Source organism: Martes martes (genome assembly GCF_963455335.1).
Source record: "Martes martes genome assembly, chromosome: 14".
Lineage (NCBI taxonomy): Eukaryota > Metazoa > Chordata > Mammalia > Carnivora > Mustelidae > Martes > Martes martes.
In genome coordinates, this window is record NC_137902.1 from 66,618,686 (window position 1) to 66,641,152 (window position 22,467).

Here is a 22,467-nt window from a genome sequence, read left to right on the forward strand (position 1 = left end):
TCTGCTTTAGTCTATCAATTTAAATGTTAATCTCATCTAAAAACACCCTCATGGAAACAATTAGAATAACATTTGACCCAATATCTGGGCAGTCTGTGGTTTGGTCAAGTAGACATATATAACTAACCATCACAGAGGCCCACAGAAAATTATTTCTTCGAGTAGCAGAGCAGGGATTTTAATATGTGTGATTTAAAGGGCTATAATTGTTGTGTCAGGGCACACACTGCCTCCAAAGAGGTAATAAATGCAGCTAGAAAGCCTTCCAGGTTGACAAACTTAAAAACTTTTAGTCTTTTTCATAGCAGCTCTCCCAAAAAGAGCACATTCCTAAAGCAATGTCCACAGATTTTAAATATTCCAAGTAACATAATTTTCCCCCAATTATAATGCATCATGTGCATACTGTCCTGAAACAAGCTGATTTGGGTAGTAGGATTTGTTGGTTTTTATACTAGAAGTTTAGGCATGTAAGTATTGATTAGACTAAATTATATAGCTAATCTTGTCAGGGTAAGATAGCTACTTAGTAAATTTTCCTAATAAGCATGTCCAAAGGTATATATACTGGATGTAAAGGAGCAAATTTGAAAAAAAAGGAAAGATAAGCAGGACTTGGGGGTAGAGCAAGACAGAAATATTGACTTTTGGGGGATTACCATTGTATCCTTTTAAAATTACATTCAAATCTCTTACTAATTAGAACAAGTCTTTACTGAGAACCTGCTATGTGCTTATAATTGTTCTGGGTACTGGGTATATCGTAATGATAAAAATTTGAAAATTTTTCTTTCCCAGGGGTTCAAAAAAAAGTGAGTCATGTAGCATGACCAAGGACTTTGGCAAACAAGATGACAAAAGCATAAAGGAGTAACAAAGCCATGAACTGCAAACTGCTGTAAGTGACCGGCCTCTTGGGGGTACAAAGGTACTAGAGGAACAGGGACTTGAGTGCATATACTGGATGGCAATGTTTTGAGAAATGTAATTTATGGTTTAATAGTTTTATTATCAGAGAATCTACACTAGGTGGCATCCAAGGTCAGAATGGAAGTGGTAACCAGCAATGGAAAACCAATGTATTTTAGCTTCTGTGCTAGAAGCAACTTCCCAGTGGATCCTAGAAGAAATAGTATTAAAAAAGAACTGGTTGCTTAAGTGATGATCAAAATGTTCTCCATTTGAAGAGACATAGAGATGAAGAGATCAGGGAAAGGGTCATGTGATGACTACAGGGCAACTGCAAGTTGGGAAGATGAAGGCTGAGGGATTTTAAAAATAAAAGTATAAAATAATGGTATTAAAGTGAATACACAGCCTTCTTGTCTAGAATGAAGGAAGCCTGTATCAAGAAAGTTTCGGATAAAGAAAAAGGATTTCTATACAGGTGGAGTACATAAATGAAACTCTTTCATGTTTGGGAGATTTTGGAATATAAACAGATTTAGCTAAGTGTAATGGATGATAGGGCTGTTATGAGACATAATCTCTCTTGTCTATCTTGAATATGGAGTTAGATCAGCCACTCACTGCCTAACCCAATAATGAAAATGTTAGTAGACAGGATTACCAGCGGAAGAAATAATTTATCCCCTAGTAATGAGCGTTTAGGCAGGTGGGCAATATCCACAATTATTTTAAACATAAGGCTGGAAATCTATATGACTCTATACTTTACTAATGAAAACAACTTTTGAACTCAGGAAAACCAGGTCTTAACAGAAATTGACCTCTGCTTATCTGTAAGAGAAAGGCTGAAAGAACAAGAAATAGTCTATCCTCACAGGTAACAGGGGCAGCTGAAAAACATTTAGTTTACACAATGTCTGGCTGACATTCTGAGCTCGGCATTCTACTCTTCATGTTTGAGGTTGTGTTGGGTGCCCCCAAAATTGGGTACCCCAATAATGGGTCCGTGATTAAAGGAGCGAGACTGATACAAAGCGAAGGTCAAGCAAAGCTTTATTTCGTGCCAAGCATCAGGAATCAAACTGACCATCAAACAGACTGGTTGGGGCCACCCCTACAGAGAGGACGACCCCTCCCTGCTTTCCAGACTAACTTTTATAGAGCAAAGGCCATGTGGTTAGGCCTGGCCACACACAGGTGGCCAATGACATTGTAACACACACAGGAAACTCCACAGTGATGCCAGGTGACCAATTGAATTACAATTTACCCTAGTAGACATTTGAACCAGCCTATCACTTAGTTCAGAATTGGCGCCCAAAAGGCGGGGCCCATACTCCTCGGTAGCTAGGAGACAGTATGCGCCCCCACTGATTGAATACCTCCACCTGGCCTGATCCACCCTTGTATTTGGACTTGGGACTGGTTTCCCAGACTTGCTTTTAAATAAGTTTCCTTGGGGGGGTGGGCAAGGTCAATTTAAGTTTTACAATAAAATGGCAGTTCAACCGGGGTGGGGCCGCTCCGGCTGAATAGGCCCTTACATTTGTACTGCCTTTTTGTTATTCAGATTTTAGGGGTAATACCATATCAATACCCCTAATCTATAATCCTAACTATATTCACCAATTTATTGATTAAAATCTTATTCCCAATCTTTCCCCTTTGTCACAATTCCTGGCAACTTTAGTTAACTTATGCCATTCTTTTGTTTATGAAATACTTAAATAGATTTTTCTCAGGAAAGGCATATACCCAATTAACAATGATTCTAAATTTCTGTGTTGTATATTTTAATGCTTTAAATAAAGGATTAAGACGGATAGCCATTATTCTTAGTTTGGACCCATTCCATGATGGTACATCTGAATGGAAATAAAGATTTCTTGGGGTGCCTGGCTGGCTCAGTCGGTTGAGCATCTGCCTTGGGCTCAGGTCATGATCCCAGGGTTCTGGGATCCAGCCCCATATCAGACTCCCTGCTCAGCGAGGAGCCTGCTTCTGCCTGCCATTCTGCCTGCTTGTGCTCTCTACCTCTCTGTCAAATAAAATAAAATCTTAGGAAAAAATTCATTCTTTAAAAAAATGATTTCTTATACATTTACTTTGCATGAAACCTCAACACATTGTAATCATATGTGAAAATTTTCAAATAAAAACCATCAAAATGAGTAAAACTGTATTGTTTTAATACCCTAATAAAACAGTAAGTCCCAGAACTTTAGATAGGATCACGGGTTAGTGTTTCCCAGGCTTCTAGAGTTCTAGTTTAAAAAAAAAAAAAAAAAAAAAAAAGTGGGGACCAGTACAGAACTCTCAACTTTTTATTTTGCCAAGTAAGGATACTTTAAAGCAACTAATAATACTATCAGCATTTCATAAGAGGATATTTCAATACCACAAAAGTTGGAATGATCTTATAATAAGAATTAAATTCAAGCTGATTACCTATCAGCCTTTTTTTTCCCCTTCTGGATGCTAAAAATTTAGGGTTGTCCTAAAATTTGCAAATAAATCGCCTAAAATTCCATTTTCTCCAACCATTTTAAATAGAGGCTGAGAGAGGTGAGTGGCTTTGCCTGAAATCAGCTTGTGTTAAACTCAGAGAGGAAGCATAGCTTCTGACAACTAGATAATACACTCTCACAGAAACATAATCACTAAACATGTTGCTAATTAGGAAACAATCAATGTTTATCTTGAAACCAAACCAAACCCAAATCCTTCATAACTAATGAAAATTCAAATCCACTTACTTTCTGGTATGAAGACTTGTTATACGCAGCCATACGTATTATAATTTAAGGAAATCCCCAAATCATAAATTATAATTATGTAACCTACATCATAAATGATATAATCTTATCTGTAAGCTTTTAATTATCCAAAATGTTTCATTCTCAAGTACACGATCTATGGGAGATGCGTAATATCTGTTGTACCTAACAAGAGAAGTGTCACTTTCAATCACTGCAAAACAAGTTTTTTCCTAACATTAGAAACTCTCAACTTAGCATAGAATCCTATTTTGGAAATCACTGGAACATTAATGTATAGAGAAAAAAAGATAGTGGTGGTGTTGGGGAACCCCATTTGCCTATTTCTCAAATGAAAAAGCAATCAGATACTTCGTGGTGCTTAAATGAGACAGTATTTGCACACAATGATTTTTGTGTAAAAACATCACATTAATTTAACCATACCCACTTAACTTTTTTAGGTTAAGTAACAGGAAAGTTTTAATATTCTAAAGGAATTCTAGTTCAAGAGCATGAAACAAAATTTTAACATGACCTTGAGGATACATTTATCTAATTATTTTGGACTAATAAAATTCTACAGTAGATCTGCATTTCAATTAAGCGATCACCTCTAATTCCACCATAAACATACACATAATCTTATTCCTTTGAAAAATAGTTTTGAGAATTGGCACTAATTTCCTCCCCCCCCCACTAGCTATAAAAATGCATGACCAATAGTGTAATTTCAAATTTAAAATTAAAAATACAGTTTAGTTTGTTAAAGGGATGCCCCTTTATCAGAAACCGGGAGTTCATGGATTTATTTTTCCTTAAAACAATCAACCTTTAAAAGCATGATGCTTCTTTAAAGACCCACTCATACTTACTTAAAACAGGAAGCAGAGGTACGGAAAGAAATTCACCTTAAGAAACTGATAGGCAGAATCAGGGTTTGTAGTATTTTTGATTGTGTATTCAAGATGTGCCTTAAAGACACATCCGTATTAAGTCATATAGGCTGCTTAATATCAGTATACACAATTTTGGTAAAAACTTTACCTACTGTAATACACAAAACTGTACATTTAAAAAATATCACTGATTGTACATGAAATATAGGAATGCTGCTATTTGGTTTGATTCCTGTGACTTCCATGGTAATTCTGGATTTTAGCACATAGAAACTTGTTATTGACTACTACTGAGAATTCAAGTAGACTAAAAGAAATGATAAGAATATTTTTGTTACCTTTATCAAGTTGTTTGTATTACATATATATCCTGTCCTGGCTTTTCCTTCTAATCCGTAAAACCCAAAGAACTAATCTCTAAAAATTCACCCGTTAACTACTCCTGTCTTAATATTTTTATTGCTCCTAATTATTTTGTTTTCATTTTCTTTTTTTCTGAATCAGGAATGAATGCAATGTTTCTGAGTCTTTGAAAAATATATAAACAAAAACTTGTCTTCAAATTTTTGCTTTTAAGATCATGTAATTTAAGAGAATGTAGTTGTTTTTTCCCCCCAAGTTACTTTACTAGAAATATGTATGTGCCTGATTTTCAAGAGTGGGAAAAAATATCTACCTGTGCCTTTGATCTAGCTTTGTGACTACTATTTCTGTCATGGATGTGTGGCTTTCTGTTCAAGAGGCTTGACATCATGTGTTCCAAATCCTTCAATGTTCCTGCTTCAAGTGCCACTTCTTGGAATAGAATCCTGGAACATTAACATTTTAAGACGTTCTTCATGACTACTTTAAATCTAGTATCACTTTGATCTAAATTTCCAGTATTGGTTCCTTTAATGGGTCAATTAAATACTCATGAAAATGAATAAAGAAGCTATTGTGTCCTTTTATTTTAGGCCCCGCCCACTTATAATTAAGCAGAATAACATTCCCAGTTCATTTTGATTAAAAACTATGAAAATATAGAAGCTATATTTTCTCAGTGTCATCATCCCTGTCAAGAAGAGAATCATGGTCATAACAGGTTTTTCCTATATTAAGAGATTAATATACCTTAATCACATCCAATTTACTTTCTAGGTTAACTAAGTAATATTAAAAGGTGGTAATTTTCTTTGAAACTTTTAAGTACAACCTGCATATACAGGATTTTGACAATAATTTAATGGTAACTTTAATATAGAACTATATTCTAATATAATTACTTTAAACATAAAGAAACGGATCCTTACAAGACCAAAATAACCCACAAGCCATGAAGTTGGTTTTTACTTTTTCCTTTGTTTAAACAAATGTGCACCACAATGGTTCAACAAGTAAGGCAAATGCCATGAATATGAAAGCTGCAGTTTCCAACAGACCACATCTAGGACCCAGGGGAGATGAATTAGACAGAAGTCGTAGTCATTCTAATTAAACAATCAGAAAACATCATGACAAGTTTGTTTGCAGTGTCAAAACTGTCTATTTAAGTTTCCTTTCTCTTAATGATCAGAGGTCCCACGTTGTCTCCAGTCTCTTCGTTGTGTTTTGTGTGAGATCCATCGCAGAATGGGAACTAGAAAAAGAGAGAATGTCAATGTCTAATTGCAAAATCACTATTAGCTTAGCAGAGTGGGGGTGATGCTTATATATATAACACACGTCAACTCTCTTTTTAAAAAGATTTTCTTAGCCTACCTTATATACGTATTCTTAAAGAGCATATATTTGAAGTATAAACACCAAGTAGAAGGAAGAAATCAACTTGTGGATAATACAGATGATTAATTGCATTTCCATTTGTGATATTTGTTCATGGATGCGGAGTATCTTTTCCATGTTTATATGTTACAGTTACAATTCCCCATCTAGTGAACTATGTCCATTTAGAGCCTAAGTTCATTTGTTTAGAATCAATTTGTGTGTTATCCCTTTGTTGATCATCTTTGCAGCAATTTTCCCCAAACCTTTTTGCTAATTTTTTCATGTTAATTTCCTGTTAAGTTTCATACAAACATGCCAGTATTTCCCTTTTTAACATTCGAGACATCTTTCTCCTAGAGTAAATTTCTTTACATGATTTCACATTTTAAATATACCTGACATTTTGGGATTCAGTGGTAGAAAAGTGACATAAGTAAATTTCTTTTAATTATTTTGACAAAGATAGATAGCAAGAGCAGGAACTCAAGCAGGGGGAGTGGGAGAGGAAAAAGCAGACTCCCCACTGGGCAGGGAGCCCAATGTGGGGCTAGATCCCAGGACCCTGGGATCATTACCTGATCCGAAGGCAGACGCTTAGCCCACTTAGCCACCCAAGCACCCCAGAAGTAAATTTATTTTTTAAGATTTTTATTTATTTGACAGAGAAAGACACAGCAGGAAAGGAACAGAAGCATGGGGAGTGGGTAAGGTAGAAGCAGGCTTCCCTCTGAGAGGGAGCCAGATGCAGGGCTCAATCCCAGGACCCTGGGATCATGACCTGAACTGAAGGCAGACACTTCATGATTGAGTCACCCAGGCACCCTCAAAAGTAAATTTCTAACAGTGCCTGTCAGAGTGTGCTCCAAAGAAGTCCTAAAAGATGTTCTGATTTGGTTTCATTATGTTTTAAAAAACATATCATATCTCTTGATTTGTAGCATACATTATTATTTAAAAGTCCTGCTATTAAAAAATACTATTTTAGCTCAAAATTTCCTAGGCTGACTGAACCATGGACACTTTTTTTGTTGTTGTCGAAGATTTTATTTATTTATTTGACTGAGAGAGATATCACAAGTAGGCAGAGAGGCAGGCAGAGAGAGAGAGAGAGAGAGAGAGAGAGAGAAGCAGGTACCTGCTGAGCAGAGAGCCCAATGGCAGGGCTGGATCCCAGGACCCTGAGATCATGACCTGAGCTGAAGGTAGAGGCTTAACTCACTGAGCCACCCAGGTGCCCCTGCCATGGACACTTTTAACTCTGGTATCTATTATCATAGTGTTCTATAGAACATACTTTACAAAATGATGTTCTAAGACCCCGTTGCTTCAATATTATTAGAGTTTGTACAATTGTTATACCTTTATTCCTAATTTTACAAAGTAAGTTCTACCTGTAAAAATGCCTATTTATAGACTACATTATCATATTCATCAATCTACTCTGCTGGAATAATAACGATGTTTAAAATATGCTTAAATATTTGGTAGAGCTAGGTTTCCTTCAAATTATTCTTGTTAGACTTTTCCTGTTTATTCTCTACCTACCTTTATTAAACTTTACCAATTTTTCTTCCAGATAACCCTGAGAATTTTTTTTTTGCCAAGTACTATTTAATTTCTCTTGGAATCCTCATCTTCAGGTCTCATGCACACTCTGATAACATTATTTCTGTCTTGCATATTTTACAGTTATCACAATTAGGTATATTTTCATACCTAACTACTTATGCTATATATTATCAACAGTTTTTGCAGGTATAGCCTTCCTACTGTTAAATGACAAAAATAGGAATTCAACAACGTTTTACGTGTCTCCTAAGGATTTTACACTCCGAAGGTCCAATTACTAGTAAATTATTTTTTTCTTTCCTTCTATATTTATACCTTTTATTTCTATTTCACATTAAATAATGATAGCTAGCATCTTTGTTTTATTCTTGATGTAAAGTGTACCTAACATTATAGAATCTAGAGTCCCTGTTTGGTTTAAGGTACACTATTGCATTGAAGAGGCCAATTTAGAAGACTAAAGTAACAGGAATCTTAGCCTTAAGATTGTCTCATTACTCACAGTGGAGGCAGTATAATTTTAGATACCTGAAAACAGACAATAAAGGGTATATAATCTTCATCTTTGACATTAGAAGTGTCTATTCTAAGATTAAAATATTATGTTAAAGAAATTCAATTTTAATTTTACTATTTGTATATAATTCCAAGATACAGTAAATTAGTTAAAATTTACAGCAAAAGTCAAGGTACGAGCACATCTAATATTTCCAAGTCAAAATTCTATCTTGGGGTAGATGGCAACATCAATGCAATGTATGTAAAGCTTTCTTTTCCTCTTTCCTTTCTCCTTCCCTCCCCTCTTTTCCTCTTTCTTTCCTCAATAGGATACAGCACACAGTATATTCCTGATAAAAACAAGTCCTCACAACAAAAACAATCAATCTTAGCTCTCAGTTTTTTCTTGGCATGGATAAGAAAGAGGCCATAACAATCCACAAAAATCAAACTAAAATATACCCTATAGCAGAGATCAGCATTTCAAGGTGACATATGTTTAATAAACAAACACAGATGATTCTGCAGTGAGAATACAAATTTACATTGTAAAAGACTCCATTTTTTATAAACAGCACACACAAAACATGTTACTGAATAGTTTTATATATACAGATTATAAAATGTATTTCTAAAATATAAAGTATTTAAAATAGAAAAAGCCTTAAATAACTTACTGAAATAGCATGTTTATTTCTTTTTGAATCTCATTTTGAAAACACTAAAAAATTCTAGAAAAATAATACATGTTCAAAAATTATTTCCCTCTCTATATAGAATCAAGACCAGGAGAGAAATATACAAAGAACATCTTATAAAAGGTTAAGAAAGCCATATATCTAAGATGAGAATATACTTTTTACATGATAATCTAGGTATGCCTAAAAACAGAAATTTGTCTGTTTCCTGTTTTTAAAAAAATATATTTCTTTAAAAAGCAGCTAACAGGGGCACCCAGGTGGCTCAGTGGGTTAAAGCCTCTGCTTTCAGCTCAGGTCATGATCCCAGGGTCCTGGGATCGAATCCCACTTTGGGCTCTCTGCTCGGCAGGGAGCCTGCTTCCTCCTCTTTCTCTGCCTGCCTCTCTGCCTACTTGTGATCTCTGTCAAATAAATAAATATTAAAAAAAAAAAAAGCAGTGAACAGTAGATTCTGGCTATTTGTTCAAAAAACTTTCATGCTTTCATAATATATGAAGCTTTTGTGACTTTAAAATATAAACTAAGCATTAAAAATCATTTTGTTCAGAGACATAGATATCTTTTAATAGTACTTTATTAATCTCAGGAATTACTGACTTAGGACAGAATCTTCTCCCAAACTTCATGTGAAGATTAGGTATTTTCATATTTACTCATTAGAGTTTTCACTTTAAGTTAATGAAAAAAACTAAACTTTTTTTTTCTCCCAAGCAGGACAAAGATGAGTTAGACTGGATTAGCAATTTCTTAAGAATACACTATACATATAAATGGGATATATTTATTGAAATTAATTCATGATTCTCAATATGAATGTCAATTACTTGGCATTAAAATTCAAATGGTAAATTACATAACAATATTTATGTTTTTCAGAAGTGTCTCCTCCTATTTTTTAACTTTTCTATGTAAAAGAAAGAAAAAATGTGTATACTTTCAAATGTAATCTAGAAGTACAGTAGTTTTTGTATTAATGCAATTATATATCAAAACCAAAAAATACCTTTTCGTTGAAGATTTGAAATTTGTTAAACAGAAAGAGATGAAATAACAAAAAACCCACAAAGGGTATATTTAATTCACGTAGTCATCAATATTTAAAAGTAAAACCTAAATAACCGATGGAAAAAAGTTTAGCTCATGAGTGATTCTAAAATCTGTTCTAACATGCCAGTGTTTGTTATTAACAAATTCTGGAGAAAAGCTTGCAAACTGAATTGGCTGAACTTCCTGTATGTCCAGAAAATATCATGTATTTGTTAACCCAATTAGTAAACTACAAATCCCACATATTTTTAAAATTAGAGAAGAGAGGACTTAGAGAAGAGGCTTAAAAATGATTAGGATCAACAAAAAAAGACCTAGAGATTCTTGCTTTTCATTTGGAAAGTTAGCAACATCATCAGTCTTCATAAAATACACAAGATTTACTTCTTTTTAAAGGCTTTAATCTCAAGTTACAATGTTTCTGGTTTTTGGGTATTTCAAGATAAAAATAAATAAATGCTCCTCACCTTTTGTATCTGCAACAATTAAAAAAAATTATTTTCCTTCTCCAAACTTTGTATTTTTAATGAGTTTGAATTGTATTTCCCAAGGAAGTTGCCGGGGGCCATTTTGACTACCACAAACTCTGAGAAATAGTCTTGCTTTGGTTGAGAAAGAAAAGCAGTAAGATCTGACATTATCTGAGAGGATATGACATTTTATTCCAATCTTAGGGACTTACTTTAAGTAAAATGTAAGATACTAGTAAAATAATATTAAGAGAAATTAAGATTTGATAAGACTATCCTTATGTGGATTGGACAAGCTATGTAACCATCATTCAGAATTTTGTTTCAGACTCCATGCACTCTCTTCCAAACCATTAACAGGCTGGAGACTTCTGTAACACACAGACACACACACACACAGACACACACACAACCTAAAACAAAAACAAGCGCACCACTAACAAAAAACCTAATTAAAATCCTAAAGTTGTAAATGAAACAAAATGATTCTACATAGTATGTTCAGTTGCATTTCAACTTCATGTGAGTTCCTGACAGTAACTGGCATGTCTTTCCTCTATTCTTATTTCTTAGTGTGTGTGCATCCATCTACTGTCCTTGTTCAAACTCTCTCCTGCCTCCTAGATGGCCAAAATACAACTCAGGTGAGTGGGGGTAGGGTGGCAATCTAGCCAGACTATGTTGCATACTCTTCCTTCTAACATTAAAGTTCTCTCACTTTCTTATTTCTAAAATAAAGCTCTCTCTTCCTTCCTGAGTTTCACATTTGAGCTCCCACACTCATCTTCCACCTCTTTCAAGACAGCACTGTCTCAAATACTATCTTTCCCGCAGTCACTTCTCTATTGCCTCCTTTCTTTCTCCTGTCACATATGGATAGCCCTTTTGTGAAATACGATGAAATAACCATGTTTCTGAAAAAGCAGACGGCATACCAATCCTTGGAGGGAGGGGGGAGAGGACAAACAAGGCATATTTAAAAATGTAATTTCTGCACACTGCTAAGAGATGATTCATTAGGCCTGAGAAAACCACCAAAAATGTTAAAACCACACAATGGGCTACTAGTGATTGTAACTTAAGAATGAATTAGAACAGAATTAAAGATTCTATCATATATAACTTTTTTGAGATAAGTAGAAAGGTGTTCTCATTTTGTTGTACTATAAACACAACTGGTTTATATGAAGAAAAAAATTACTGATTATGAACTCAATACAGCCAAAGGTATTAATTAAAGTCTTTTGTACTCTGGTAGGTAAATGTGTGAGTTGGCACCTCTGTGATAACCTTACATACCTCCAGAATGGGGGAGTTTCCAAAGATATCAGAAGAATAAGAACATCCATTAACAAGAATAAAATTCAAAGTGAATTCTTAATTGATTCATGTGGGAATAAAAAGTTCCTAAAATTCAGTGAAAATTCAGAACTGACAAATACTAGATGCAAAGAGGATCACTAACAGCATAAAAAGTAAGTTTTAAAAAAAGAGAAAACAGGAAATAAAATGACTGGTCTGTCATTTCTTTCCTTGACATCTACTTATGGGAAATGACCATCTCTGGTTTAAGAATCTGGAGACTGTGTGATGAAAAAATAGTCCCAGAATGTTTTGTTGAATTATAAAGTCCAATAAACATTTAAACCAGTAGCTTGTGTCCATTTATGATTCTTCCTGATACACTTAAGATCTTAGTCCTCATACATTCCTATTTGCTTTATTGACCCTTTCTTTACCCTCTGGGAAAATCCAACCAAGGCAAACACCCCTTCCTTGACCCCAAATCTATGCTTTAGATTTCATTCAAGCAGTCATCTTTCTTTTCCTTTCTATTCACTATGATAGTTACTGAAATTTTAACATAGACTCCTAGTATTTCATTTTTAGTAATTCACATGTTAACCCACTTAGACACAGCTTCTATTCTAATTATTCTGTAGAAATGACACCAAAAGGTCAATTGCCTAATTGTTTAATTCAACTCATACTATAATATTGACTTAGTTGTCTTTACACAAGCCCATGTTCATAGCCAAGTCTTTAAGAATATCATGGCTTCATAATGGAAAGGAGGAAGTTCCAGTTTTCTTCTGACTCTGGCCCATTTCATCTCCTTTTTTGGCTCTTATTCCTCTTTCCAAAATGCAAAAAATTCCCTAAGATTTCATGCTTGATTTTTATCTGCATCACGGATCTTCTTAAGCATTCTTAATGCTTAAACATAAGCATTCTTATGTTTAACTCCTCAGTTTTGCTGATTTCTATCTCCAACCCTGATGTCTCAGCCTTAGACCCACATTTCAGATTATCTGAACATTTCCATTCAAATATCACCTCAAAATTCACTTTGGAATTGAATTCCTTGTCACCTTTCTAGAAAATCAGCTTTTCTTCTTGAAAGTCCTATTTCTGTTAGCAGCACCATCTCTTCTAATACTATAGGTTTAGATTCTCTAGTTAGTTTTAGTTTTTCTCCACCAATCTCCCTTATCAATCAGTCAGTGCATTTAGCTTATCCTTCCCTCAAAATGTTTCCTCTATCTGTTCATTTTTCTCCATTCCTAGAGCTATCACTCTCGCATAAGTATCATAACTTTGTCTGGAAACTCCTGACAAGAAGTTCCCCATGTCTGCAGGCACAAACTCCTCGCAAAGGTACTCAAGATTCTCCTCAATTTGGACTTATTCCTGGGGGGATGGAAGAGCAGTGACCAGACTAGATTCTTCACTGATCCCACCACCTTTGCTCACTTGAGTCCCTTCCTACAGATTTTAATAAAGACTCCCCCAAAATTGGTAGTTTATTCAAATACCAGCAGATTTTCCAAGGGCAATTTAACTCTCATGTGTATCACTATGCTATCCTAGAAAATTCCAGCCCACAGCATAAGCTTTCTTTTATTGAAAGAACTGAGTCTCCTGTACACATCTATGATACTTGCTATTTTACAATTTAACTTTTCTCATGTGTATATAGTAGACACTAAATGATCATTGACTAAAGAACTGCTAAACTGACTTAAAAATTCCTGGATTTCTAAAGGCATTGTTTTGTATATTTTGGTGATCAACAGGAGAATAAAACCTATAATGAGCATAATTTTTAAAATACAAACCAGGTCTGGTCTACAGAATATTACTGAGGATTATTTTCCAGAAACACCACTAGTACTTATAAATAATCCCACATACCAAATGAACATTGTTCTTTTTAAGGTACAACTTGTAATGGAACTATTAATTTTTCATAGTCCATATGTTCATCAAGCAGTTTCAAATACAATGACATTATCTAAGCAATGTATCACTGGATTATACATCATCATTTTATTGGGGAAGAGAGTTAGAATATACTTTCCAGTACCTAGTTTGTGATTCTTCCTTATTTGATATACGATGTGATAATGGTTTTCCACTGTGGGAAGAGATGGTCCCTGACATGTGCTTTCAGAAACAGATAAATCATTTTTATTGTCTATTTTCTTTTTTTTTTTTTTTAAGATTTTATTTATTTATTTGACAGAGAGAGAGAGAGAAAACACAAGCAGGGAGAGGAGTGGGAGAAGCAGGCTTCCTAAGGAGGGAGCCTGATGCTGGACTCAATCCCAGGACCCTGGGATCACGACCTGAGCTGAAGGCAGACGCTTAAGCCACCCAGGTGCCCTATTGTCTATTAAGTGTTATAGTATCATCTTTGGTGAAATCCATCTTATTTAAATGCTAATAGTGGCAGTACACTCACCATATTTCTTACAATACATCACATTCAATGTATGAAGCTTTTCAAGATGACCTTAGGAAAGGATTTACCATCTTTACATCACTACCTGTCATCACTGTCTAAAAGCTGCAGGTATCACAGATAAGAGTTCCAAATGGAACCTGATGAAATGTAATTATCACAAAAGAAGATTAAAAAAATCCTGTTATGTATTTAAATACAGGAGCTATAGCTTAGAGAAAGCTTAGATACAGTGTCAATATATTTACCAGATAAGAAATTTTCAAGCATAGTTTTCCAAGTTTCTCCTGAATTTTCTAAAACTTGTCCTAGAATCCAGGAACTTAAAAAGCTCAAGAAAGAATCTACCCTTCTGTTTTTCTTTGTGTTTTAGGCTGCATACTCTCTTTCCTGGGAGAGTGGAGGCAAAGATCCACTTGGGGAGGAAATCCTAAGAATAAATTAAGGGATTTTTTTTCTCTTCTTGGTAAAGAATACAGTTACATTCACCTGAACTCAGTAAGGGAATAATGCAATTTTACTACATAACAGTTATACATTTTAGGAAATATAATCAGGAAGAGAACATGGAAAACAGAGAACAGAATGCATTAAAAAAGAAAGAAAGAAAAGGGGAGCCTGGTTGGCTCAGTCAGTGGAGCAGGTGCCTCTTGATCTCAGGATTGTGAGTTCAAGCCCCACACTGGGCACAGAGATTACTTACAAATGAAAAAAAAAAAAAAAGATGAAGAGCTATCCTAATAATATCTAGTGATACATGTTTGACAGAATAGTTTAAAAAGAAATGTTACATTAAAGATGGCACTAACAGAGAAAGTCAAGTATCATATGGTTTCACTTATTGGTGGAGCATAACAAATAATATAGAGGACAAGGGTAGATGGAGAGGAGAAGGGAGTTGAGGGAAATTGGTAGGGGAGGTGAACCATGAGAGACTATGGACTCTGAAAAACAACCTGAGGGTTTTGAAGGGGCGGGGTGGGAGGGTGGGGGAACCAGGTGGTGGGTATTAGGGAGGGCACAGATTGCATGGAGCACTGGGTGTGGTGAAAAAACAATGAATACTGTTACGCTGAAAATAAATAAAAAATTAAAAAAAAAAAAAAAAAAGATGGCACTAACATAAAAGACTTGTTTTCCTCACCTTTTTGGACCTCCAACAACGGCAATACACAGCTTTATCTCCCAAATCCTCCATATCATAAGCATGTACTATCTTGGGGTTGTCTTTCTGGATGTGAAGGTTTACCATAGATTTGTTGCGATGATCTTTAACATAAAATCTTTTGTAAGCTAGATAACCAACTGCAGCTGTCCCAGCAGCAATAGTAACTGCTGCGATCCATTCAACTAGAGCGGGGAAGGAAAAAAGGAATAATCATCAAAACCAAAATATACACTAATAATGTGTTTTTTTACTAACATGATATGTTCAGTTTTTGAGTTAAGCATTCCGACAGTCAAAAATTTTTACTGTTAACAAAATAATCACAACACAATGGTGTAACAATTCTTAAGACTTTCCCCAGCCTTTACTGAGGCAACTGTGTATTTTCTATTGAAAGATGATATCTAAATTGAGATAGAGGAAAACTTAAAAAAAAAAAGATGTTTAATAATAATTTTTAAAGTGTTCACAGATTTAAAATAAAATGCAAAACTGAAGATACCTACTGCTTAAAAAAAACTGATAAATAAAAAAATTCAGATTATAAAGACTACCCCCACCCAAAAAATCAGGTGATTATGTTAACAAATTGACTCATCAGAGTTCATTTAAATAGTAGGTCCTTTAGTGATTTTAAAGTGCATAACCACAAACAGAATTGTTATCTGAAGAAAAAAAATAAAAGGACAAATAAAACAAAGTTGCCCTTAAACATTCAAAGAAATATATCCAGCAGGACTCTGGGCTTCAGTCATTCAAAGTTTTTGTTTTTGTTTTTTAAATTTCAAAGTGCTTTCTTATTAGAGTAAAAGTCAGAATGTATTAAATCCGAAGGTATTAACTTCTTATTTCAGAGAAAACATGAATATAATTACAGTTATATCCTCAATAAAGTCTAAATTTCCATTACCCACCAGTGGATGATGATTTGAATTCCCTACAAACGTCATTTTAAATTTAATGACATTTTTCTACTCGATTATTTGCTTGACTAACAGACCATCTATTTATTCTTTTCATGTAGCTTTTCAAGGAGCCCTTAGAAACCCAAGCACTTAACTACCCCAGTTCCACAGAATGTTGGAGAGTAGAAAGTTCTGCATAGTCTGGTTAGCCTCAGCCTCAGAGGAGAGTTGTCTATTCCCAGCATGGAGTGAACTGCAGGAAGAAGTTGAACAGGGGTCAGGATAAACACACTGGACTGCTTCCCAGCACTTCCTGAGTCAGATCTCTGTGTTTGTAATAAGTTCCCAGACTATCAAATAAAGCTCTAGAGAGATAAGTACAAAAACCACATTCCAAGAACAAATAAAAACATATTATGAATAATTAACTGTATGGCTTATTTGCACTATTGAATCAAATTTCTTATTGCACTAAGGTGATTAATCACCTTTCCCAACAGTGCCCTACATTAAATTGGAGCTCATTCTTACAAAACTATAATGGGAAGGAACAACCATTCTCACACTTAGTTCCTTTTATCTTGGGTCCTCTCTTTTAACTCATTCTTTGGATTCTACTTTCAACTACAATATTCTCTACAAAACAGTTTTCCTTCCCACAATATTTCTATTCCTCCTTGCTAAAATCCTTTTAAAATAAACATTAACATTATGTCCTTCCCAGGTGCTACATGACTAAGACAAGTTAATAAGTTATTTGATAGCTTCAAACTTTGGACTCACTAAAGAATGTTTTTAACTACACATTTTGTGTAGATTGGTCTTGAATTTTAGTGCAGCTTCATGATATTACCCTGTAGCAATTCCAAACAGGGCTGAAACTTCACTCTAATTTCTAGCTTGGTTCATGATAGTCCTTTTTGATGTATTATTTACCATGGAACTCCCTTGAGAAAGGACTCAGTGTCAGGAGCTGTAGCAATCTGCTTCTAAGTTAATGGAAAGCCACTCTGATTAGCTAATGTACGTATCACAAAATGGGCTAAAATAGTGCTATGCATAGTATATGTTCAATTACATTTGCTAAATATTATCTTTAGTAGTATAAACTTAAAAGGAGGAAATATCCCAAAAGAATAAATTAACACAATAAAAATTGTTAATCTTAGTTACACCCTACTTTTTAGGTGAATTATGAAGTAATCCCTAGCAGATTTGCTTTAATAGTGCCTACATATAACAAAAAGGTCTGAAACCCAAAGAACTAAAATTGGTTAAGATTAATTTGTCTCGCAACATAAGAAAGAAATCCTATAGGAATTTCTACCTGAAAATCATAATAGACCAAAAGAATCTTTCTTAACCATCAAAACAGTCTTCTATTCTCTTTTCTCATATTAGCCACTGAATCCATATGGTGACTTTTTTTTTTTTTAAACCTTTACCTCTCTGGAATTTTTGACAGTGGAATAAATGACAGAATAACTGACACACAAAAAAGGCAATAGCAAATGAAGAAATGGACACTGAGTCTAGATATTACTGAAAAGTAGCTGCCCCACAGGGAATCAAAACACGCAGTGTTACTCTACCCCCTAACAAAGGTGACTTATGACCCTATATAAATGTCATAGTACCATATGTAGGAAAATGGCTTTGCAATTTGCTCCAGTGGGCTTTTTTAGAATCAGGGCTAGATAAATTCTTATGAATTTCCACCCCCCCCCCCAAAACCTAATTCTCTAATCTCATAGAGACAAATGTAAAAGTTCCCAGAATAAGAAATACGTTACTGTTTTATCATTTCATGATAAATGAATCTTTTTTTTCTGGCAAAAAGCTGTGGATGCCACTGGCAACTCTAGGGAAAAGAAGGAAAAGGAAACTGTAGAGACAGGCAAGAATGATGATTGCCTGAAAAGTCAACAATTAGAACAGAGAAAACTGAAAACCCAATATAACAAACAAATAAAAACAACAAAACCTAAGTAACATTTAGTTTTTGATAGTGGGCATATTCTATTAAGAATAAACACAATCTCAAAGGCAAAATGAGACTTTACTAAAACCCAATTTTCAAAGACATTTCAGCTGGCACCTTTCAGACATTCTTTCCTAACCGGGGTCCAGAAAACTCCTGAGCACTACTTCTGCCTCTTCTGGTCTTACCCTCACTTCCCTTCTCTTATGAACATCTCTCAAAGTACAGTATTCCTACAGTTAGATCAAACCCCACCCTTCCCAATCTTGCTTAACCATGCTTTCCCCTCTCCACAAATACAATGAATAAGCCAATATAAAGAACAAAATACAGGAAATACATTTCTAAATAATCTTTTCCATTTCCTACTCTTCCCTTGGTCTACTATTGTATAATATTGATTTGTATAGCAGAATACTGGTTTTCTCTCAGGATAATTCAGATATTGAAAACAATCTCTTGTTTATAACCCATTCCCCAGCTTTTCTCTTCTACTGTGGAAATTATTTTAACTTAGAAATCTCACCCTGTTTCTGTTCCTTTAGTCCCTTATCTGTCCAAAACGGTCCTCTCCTCCCCAGTGTCAACTGCCACAGAATCAGAATGTCCTTTTCTTCTCAGGAGAGGGGGAGGGGAACTATGTTTAAATCTTTCCCTCCCTAAGGTCTCTCTCCCAGATAAGCAGGCTGAGCCTGGTAATGTTTTTTTCTAAAGGCCTGGCTTACAGGTGGTGTTCAATGTTAGCTGAATAAAAAGAAATAACAGATTATTAATTTGAATTTGCAACTCCATCTGTCTATCTTACCATCATATTGCTCTTACACCAACTGACTTATCTTTGGCCTCATCTTAACCTACTGTATAAGTGTGGGACTTAAACATTTCTTTATATTAAAAATAAAACTTTAGGAATGCCTGGGTCACTGAGTCAATTAAGTATCTGCCTTTGGCTCAGGTCATGATTCCAGGGTCCTGGAATGGAGCCCTGAATTGCATGGGGTTCCTTGGTCAGCAGGGAGCCTGCTTCTCTTTCTGCCTGCTGCACCTCCTGCTTGTACACTCACGTACGTGCTTGCTCTCTCATAAATAAAATCTTAAAAAAATAAAAATAAAACTTTATTATGGAACACTTCAGACATATGCAAGGATTACTATAATGAACTCCCATTTTCGCTCACTCAGCTCCAACAAGGATCAACTCACTGCCAATCCTGTTTCATCTATAGTCCCTAATGTCCCCCAATATTTATTTATTGTTTATAACCTAAAGGAGCAGATTCAATGACTTTTAGAGGTATCAAGGAGCAACACATATAGTAAACTTCCTAAAAGTCATATACTGGGTTGAGGAGGGGTCACTAAAGATGGGGGACTCCACTGTAGCTTAATGTTAGAAACTATAATCAACTAGTAGTATCTGGTATCACATAAAAAATAAGTTCAGCGTAAGTATGCTGATTATACCTCAATAAGGGAAAAACAAAGGTTGGTATCATCCACCCAAAGTATATCAAGAACCATCTCACTGAATGGGATCTCTGGATTTCAATTCCAATGACTTATCCTCATTGATTCGCCCAGATTTATGTCCTGGCCTGATCCCTATTAATTTTATTTATAGCCCACAACCCATTATTTTTCTTCTGAATACAAAGAAGAATTCTACATGCATAGGCAACACCCTTTTATTTTTTATTTAACATATACTTACAAAGTACATACTATTTTAAGCCCTTTATAATTATTAATCTATTTAGTTGAGAAGAGGCATCTTTTCAATTCATCTTCCCCAAATTAAAAAATCAAAATTTCAGATTTTTTAGTGTGGTTTAAAAATTGGGAACAATTTGAGGTCTAAATATTACAAGGTGGACTCCCAATACATTATCTGTCCCTTCCTTGCCAAACTGCTGTGTTTGGAGAAGAAGATAAGAAGGTGCTGGATGAAGAGATTTACAAAGGTTTTGGACCTTTGCCCACCGTCCTCCCAACAACCTTTACACTTTTAAGTGAAATAAGAAGTAGTTACTTCTCATACAAAGTTGAGTACTTCAAGTTTAAGCTGATAACCCTCTTCAACGAGCAATTTCCTATCCCTAGAAAACAGTAAGCCAATAGGAAAGTCACCTTTGGATTCCCTTATGGTTGGATTACACACACACACACACACACACAAAACAGCAAGCTAATGGGAAAGTCACCTTTGGATTCTCTTATGGTTGGATTAAACACACACACACACACACACACACAACTTGTCTCCATTGCAAGAAAGACTGGCCAGCAGGGAGTCTTAAGAAGTCCTAGGGTTCACTTCACGTTTCAATGGGCACTAAACCCTAGGTTTAAAATACACAAAATGACTCTACATTTTAAAAAAGTGTTGGAATCTTTCGGCCTATATCACAAAAGTGCAAACTGTCTTCCTATAAAATTACCAGTGGCTCAAGTCATATGATTATCTTATTTTCACAACAGTTTTATTCCTGAGAAAATACAGGTTTGGGTTTTAAAAAACAAAAACAAAAATCGCTATTTTAAGAGCACCAAAGTACCTCTATTTAAAGATGAGCATCCTTTGAAATAAGTTTTATACATAATCACCTCCTACATACTTCATTAGTAAGTTAAAAATGTCATGGGTTATCACCCTAACTCTGCCAGGTAACTTTTGGAAACAGACATGAAATTCTCCAATTTAAAGAACAGATTACAAAATTAGGTCTCAGGTTAACAGAAAGCCTTTACAGAACCCGGGCACTCTAGATGCTCAATATTTACTAAATGAATCAACAAGGCTCTTTTTAATTAGCTTCTGGACAATCTCTTTACTTTTACTTAACAACTGTTAAAGGTAACCAAACCATGAGGCGTGGCGTTTCATACCTGGGCAGAGTATTTTATTACTGGTGCACACTATTACATTAACAGTTCTACCACCACCAAGAATTGTTATAATGTGAATCTCTACATTAATAGCTTCCAGCAAAATCTCTTAATTTTAATTGGACCTGTTTCCAAACGCCAGACTGGAGCAAAGGAAGCAAGGCTGAGAAAGCCGAGAGTTCAAAGAGCTCCGTTTTCAATCCTCTCTCCTGGACTATTGCCACAGAGGGCAGATGCCAGAGGGATTAAAAAAGAAAAAAAAAAAAAAAACCACAATAACAACAACAAAAAACCTGGGAAAACTGAAGATCTTGGGTTGGGTTTCTTTCCTTTAAAAAAATGTGCAAAACTGAGATGTGATTAGTCACGCATTGCTTCAGGGTTGCAGAAAATTGATGGTCTGATTTAAACTTGAGAAGGGGGAGCAGTTCTTTTTTTTTTTTTTTTTTTAAACCTTTCCTCTTTTCCAAGCTCTGTGATTTAAGAAAACAGAGGTGTCTCAAGGGAGAACAAGGAAAAAAAAAAGCTAGCGGCGGAATCGTTAGGTTTTAGGACACGGCTAGTTAAGGAAAACGTGGTCCAGACTTGGGTAGATGCTTCCATGGCCCCCGTACCCCTTACACCTGGAGAGATCAATTCATACCGACATCGCCCCCTTTCCTGGTTTGGCCCAGGGAGTCCGCAGGCCCGCCCTACGCTTGCCCTTCTACATCTCAAGGTTACAGGGCTGGCGGGCTCGCAGGGCAGCGGTAACTAACAGCCCAGAGAGGAGCTGAGGAAGCTGCAACCGGTGCGCAGGCCTCCAGCCTCACCCGCTCCCAGGCCCCACTTCACCTCGTACGCTGGAAGTCAGACTCATGGCGCCGTCGCTTGCAAGGAGTGTGCACAGGACACTAAGCACAAAGAGGTTCTTGCGGAGGCCCGGAGTCAAGGTTCGAGAAACGTCCTACGCGTACCGACTCCAGGCCGCTACGGCGCAGGCGCCGCGGCTGGCCGTGAGCCCGTGTGTATTGCCACTCTAGTTGATGCTGAGCATGCGCGAAGCTGCGTCCCAGTCTAAAGTCTTGAGTCCGGATTTTGACAGCGGGAAAAGTAGGCAGGAGGAGACCTCGAGAGGTAGTAACTGAGTGTGCGCAATCGTATGGGGCGGAGTCCTGGAGCCTGGGGGAGGGCTTGGAGAATAGAGA

The 22,467-nt window shown here is 35.7% G+C and overlaps 1 protein-coding gene across 2 annotated transcripts; it reads right to left on the minus strand.

Moving 5' to 3' along the window:
- Window positions 1–1,945: 1,945 nt before the first annotated feature.
- Window positions 1,946–22,345, minus strand: CISD1 (CDGSH iron sulfur domain 1). 2 transcript variants are annotated; one of them, XM_080822448.1, is made up of 4 exons: window positions 22,115–22,344; window positions 16,572–16,666; window positions 15,485–15,690; window positions 3,762–6,182 (listed from the first exon to the last, which is right to left on the minus strand). In XM_080822448.1, exons 2-4 carry the CDS (start codon window positions 16,609–16,611, stop codon window positions 6,093–6,095), a joined length of 336 nt encoding a protein of 111 aa, XP_080678574.1. In that variant the 5' UTR covers window positions 16,612–16,666; window positions 22,115–22,344; the 3' UTR covers window positions 3,762–6,092. The 2 variants fall into 2 exon arrangements, with proteins under 2 accessions (XP_080678575.1, XP_080678574.1); XM_080822449.1 differs by lacking the exon at window positions 16,572–16,666 and having other exon boundaries at window positions 1,946–6,182; window positions 22,115–22,345.
- Window positions 22,346–22,467: the final 122 nt, after the last annotated feature.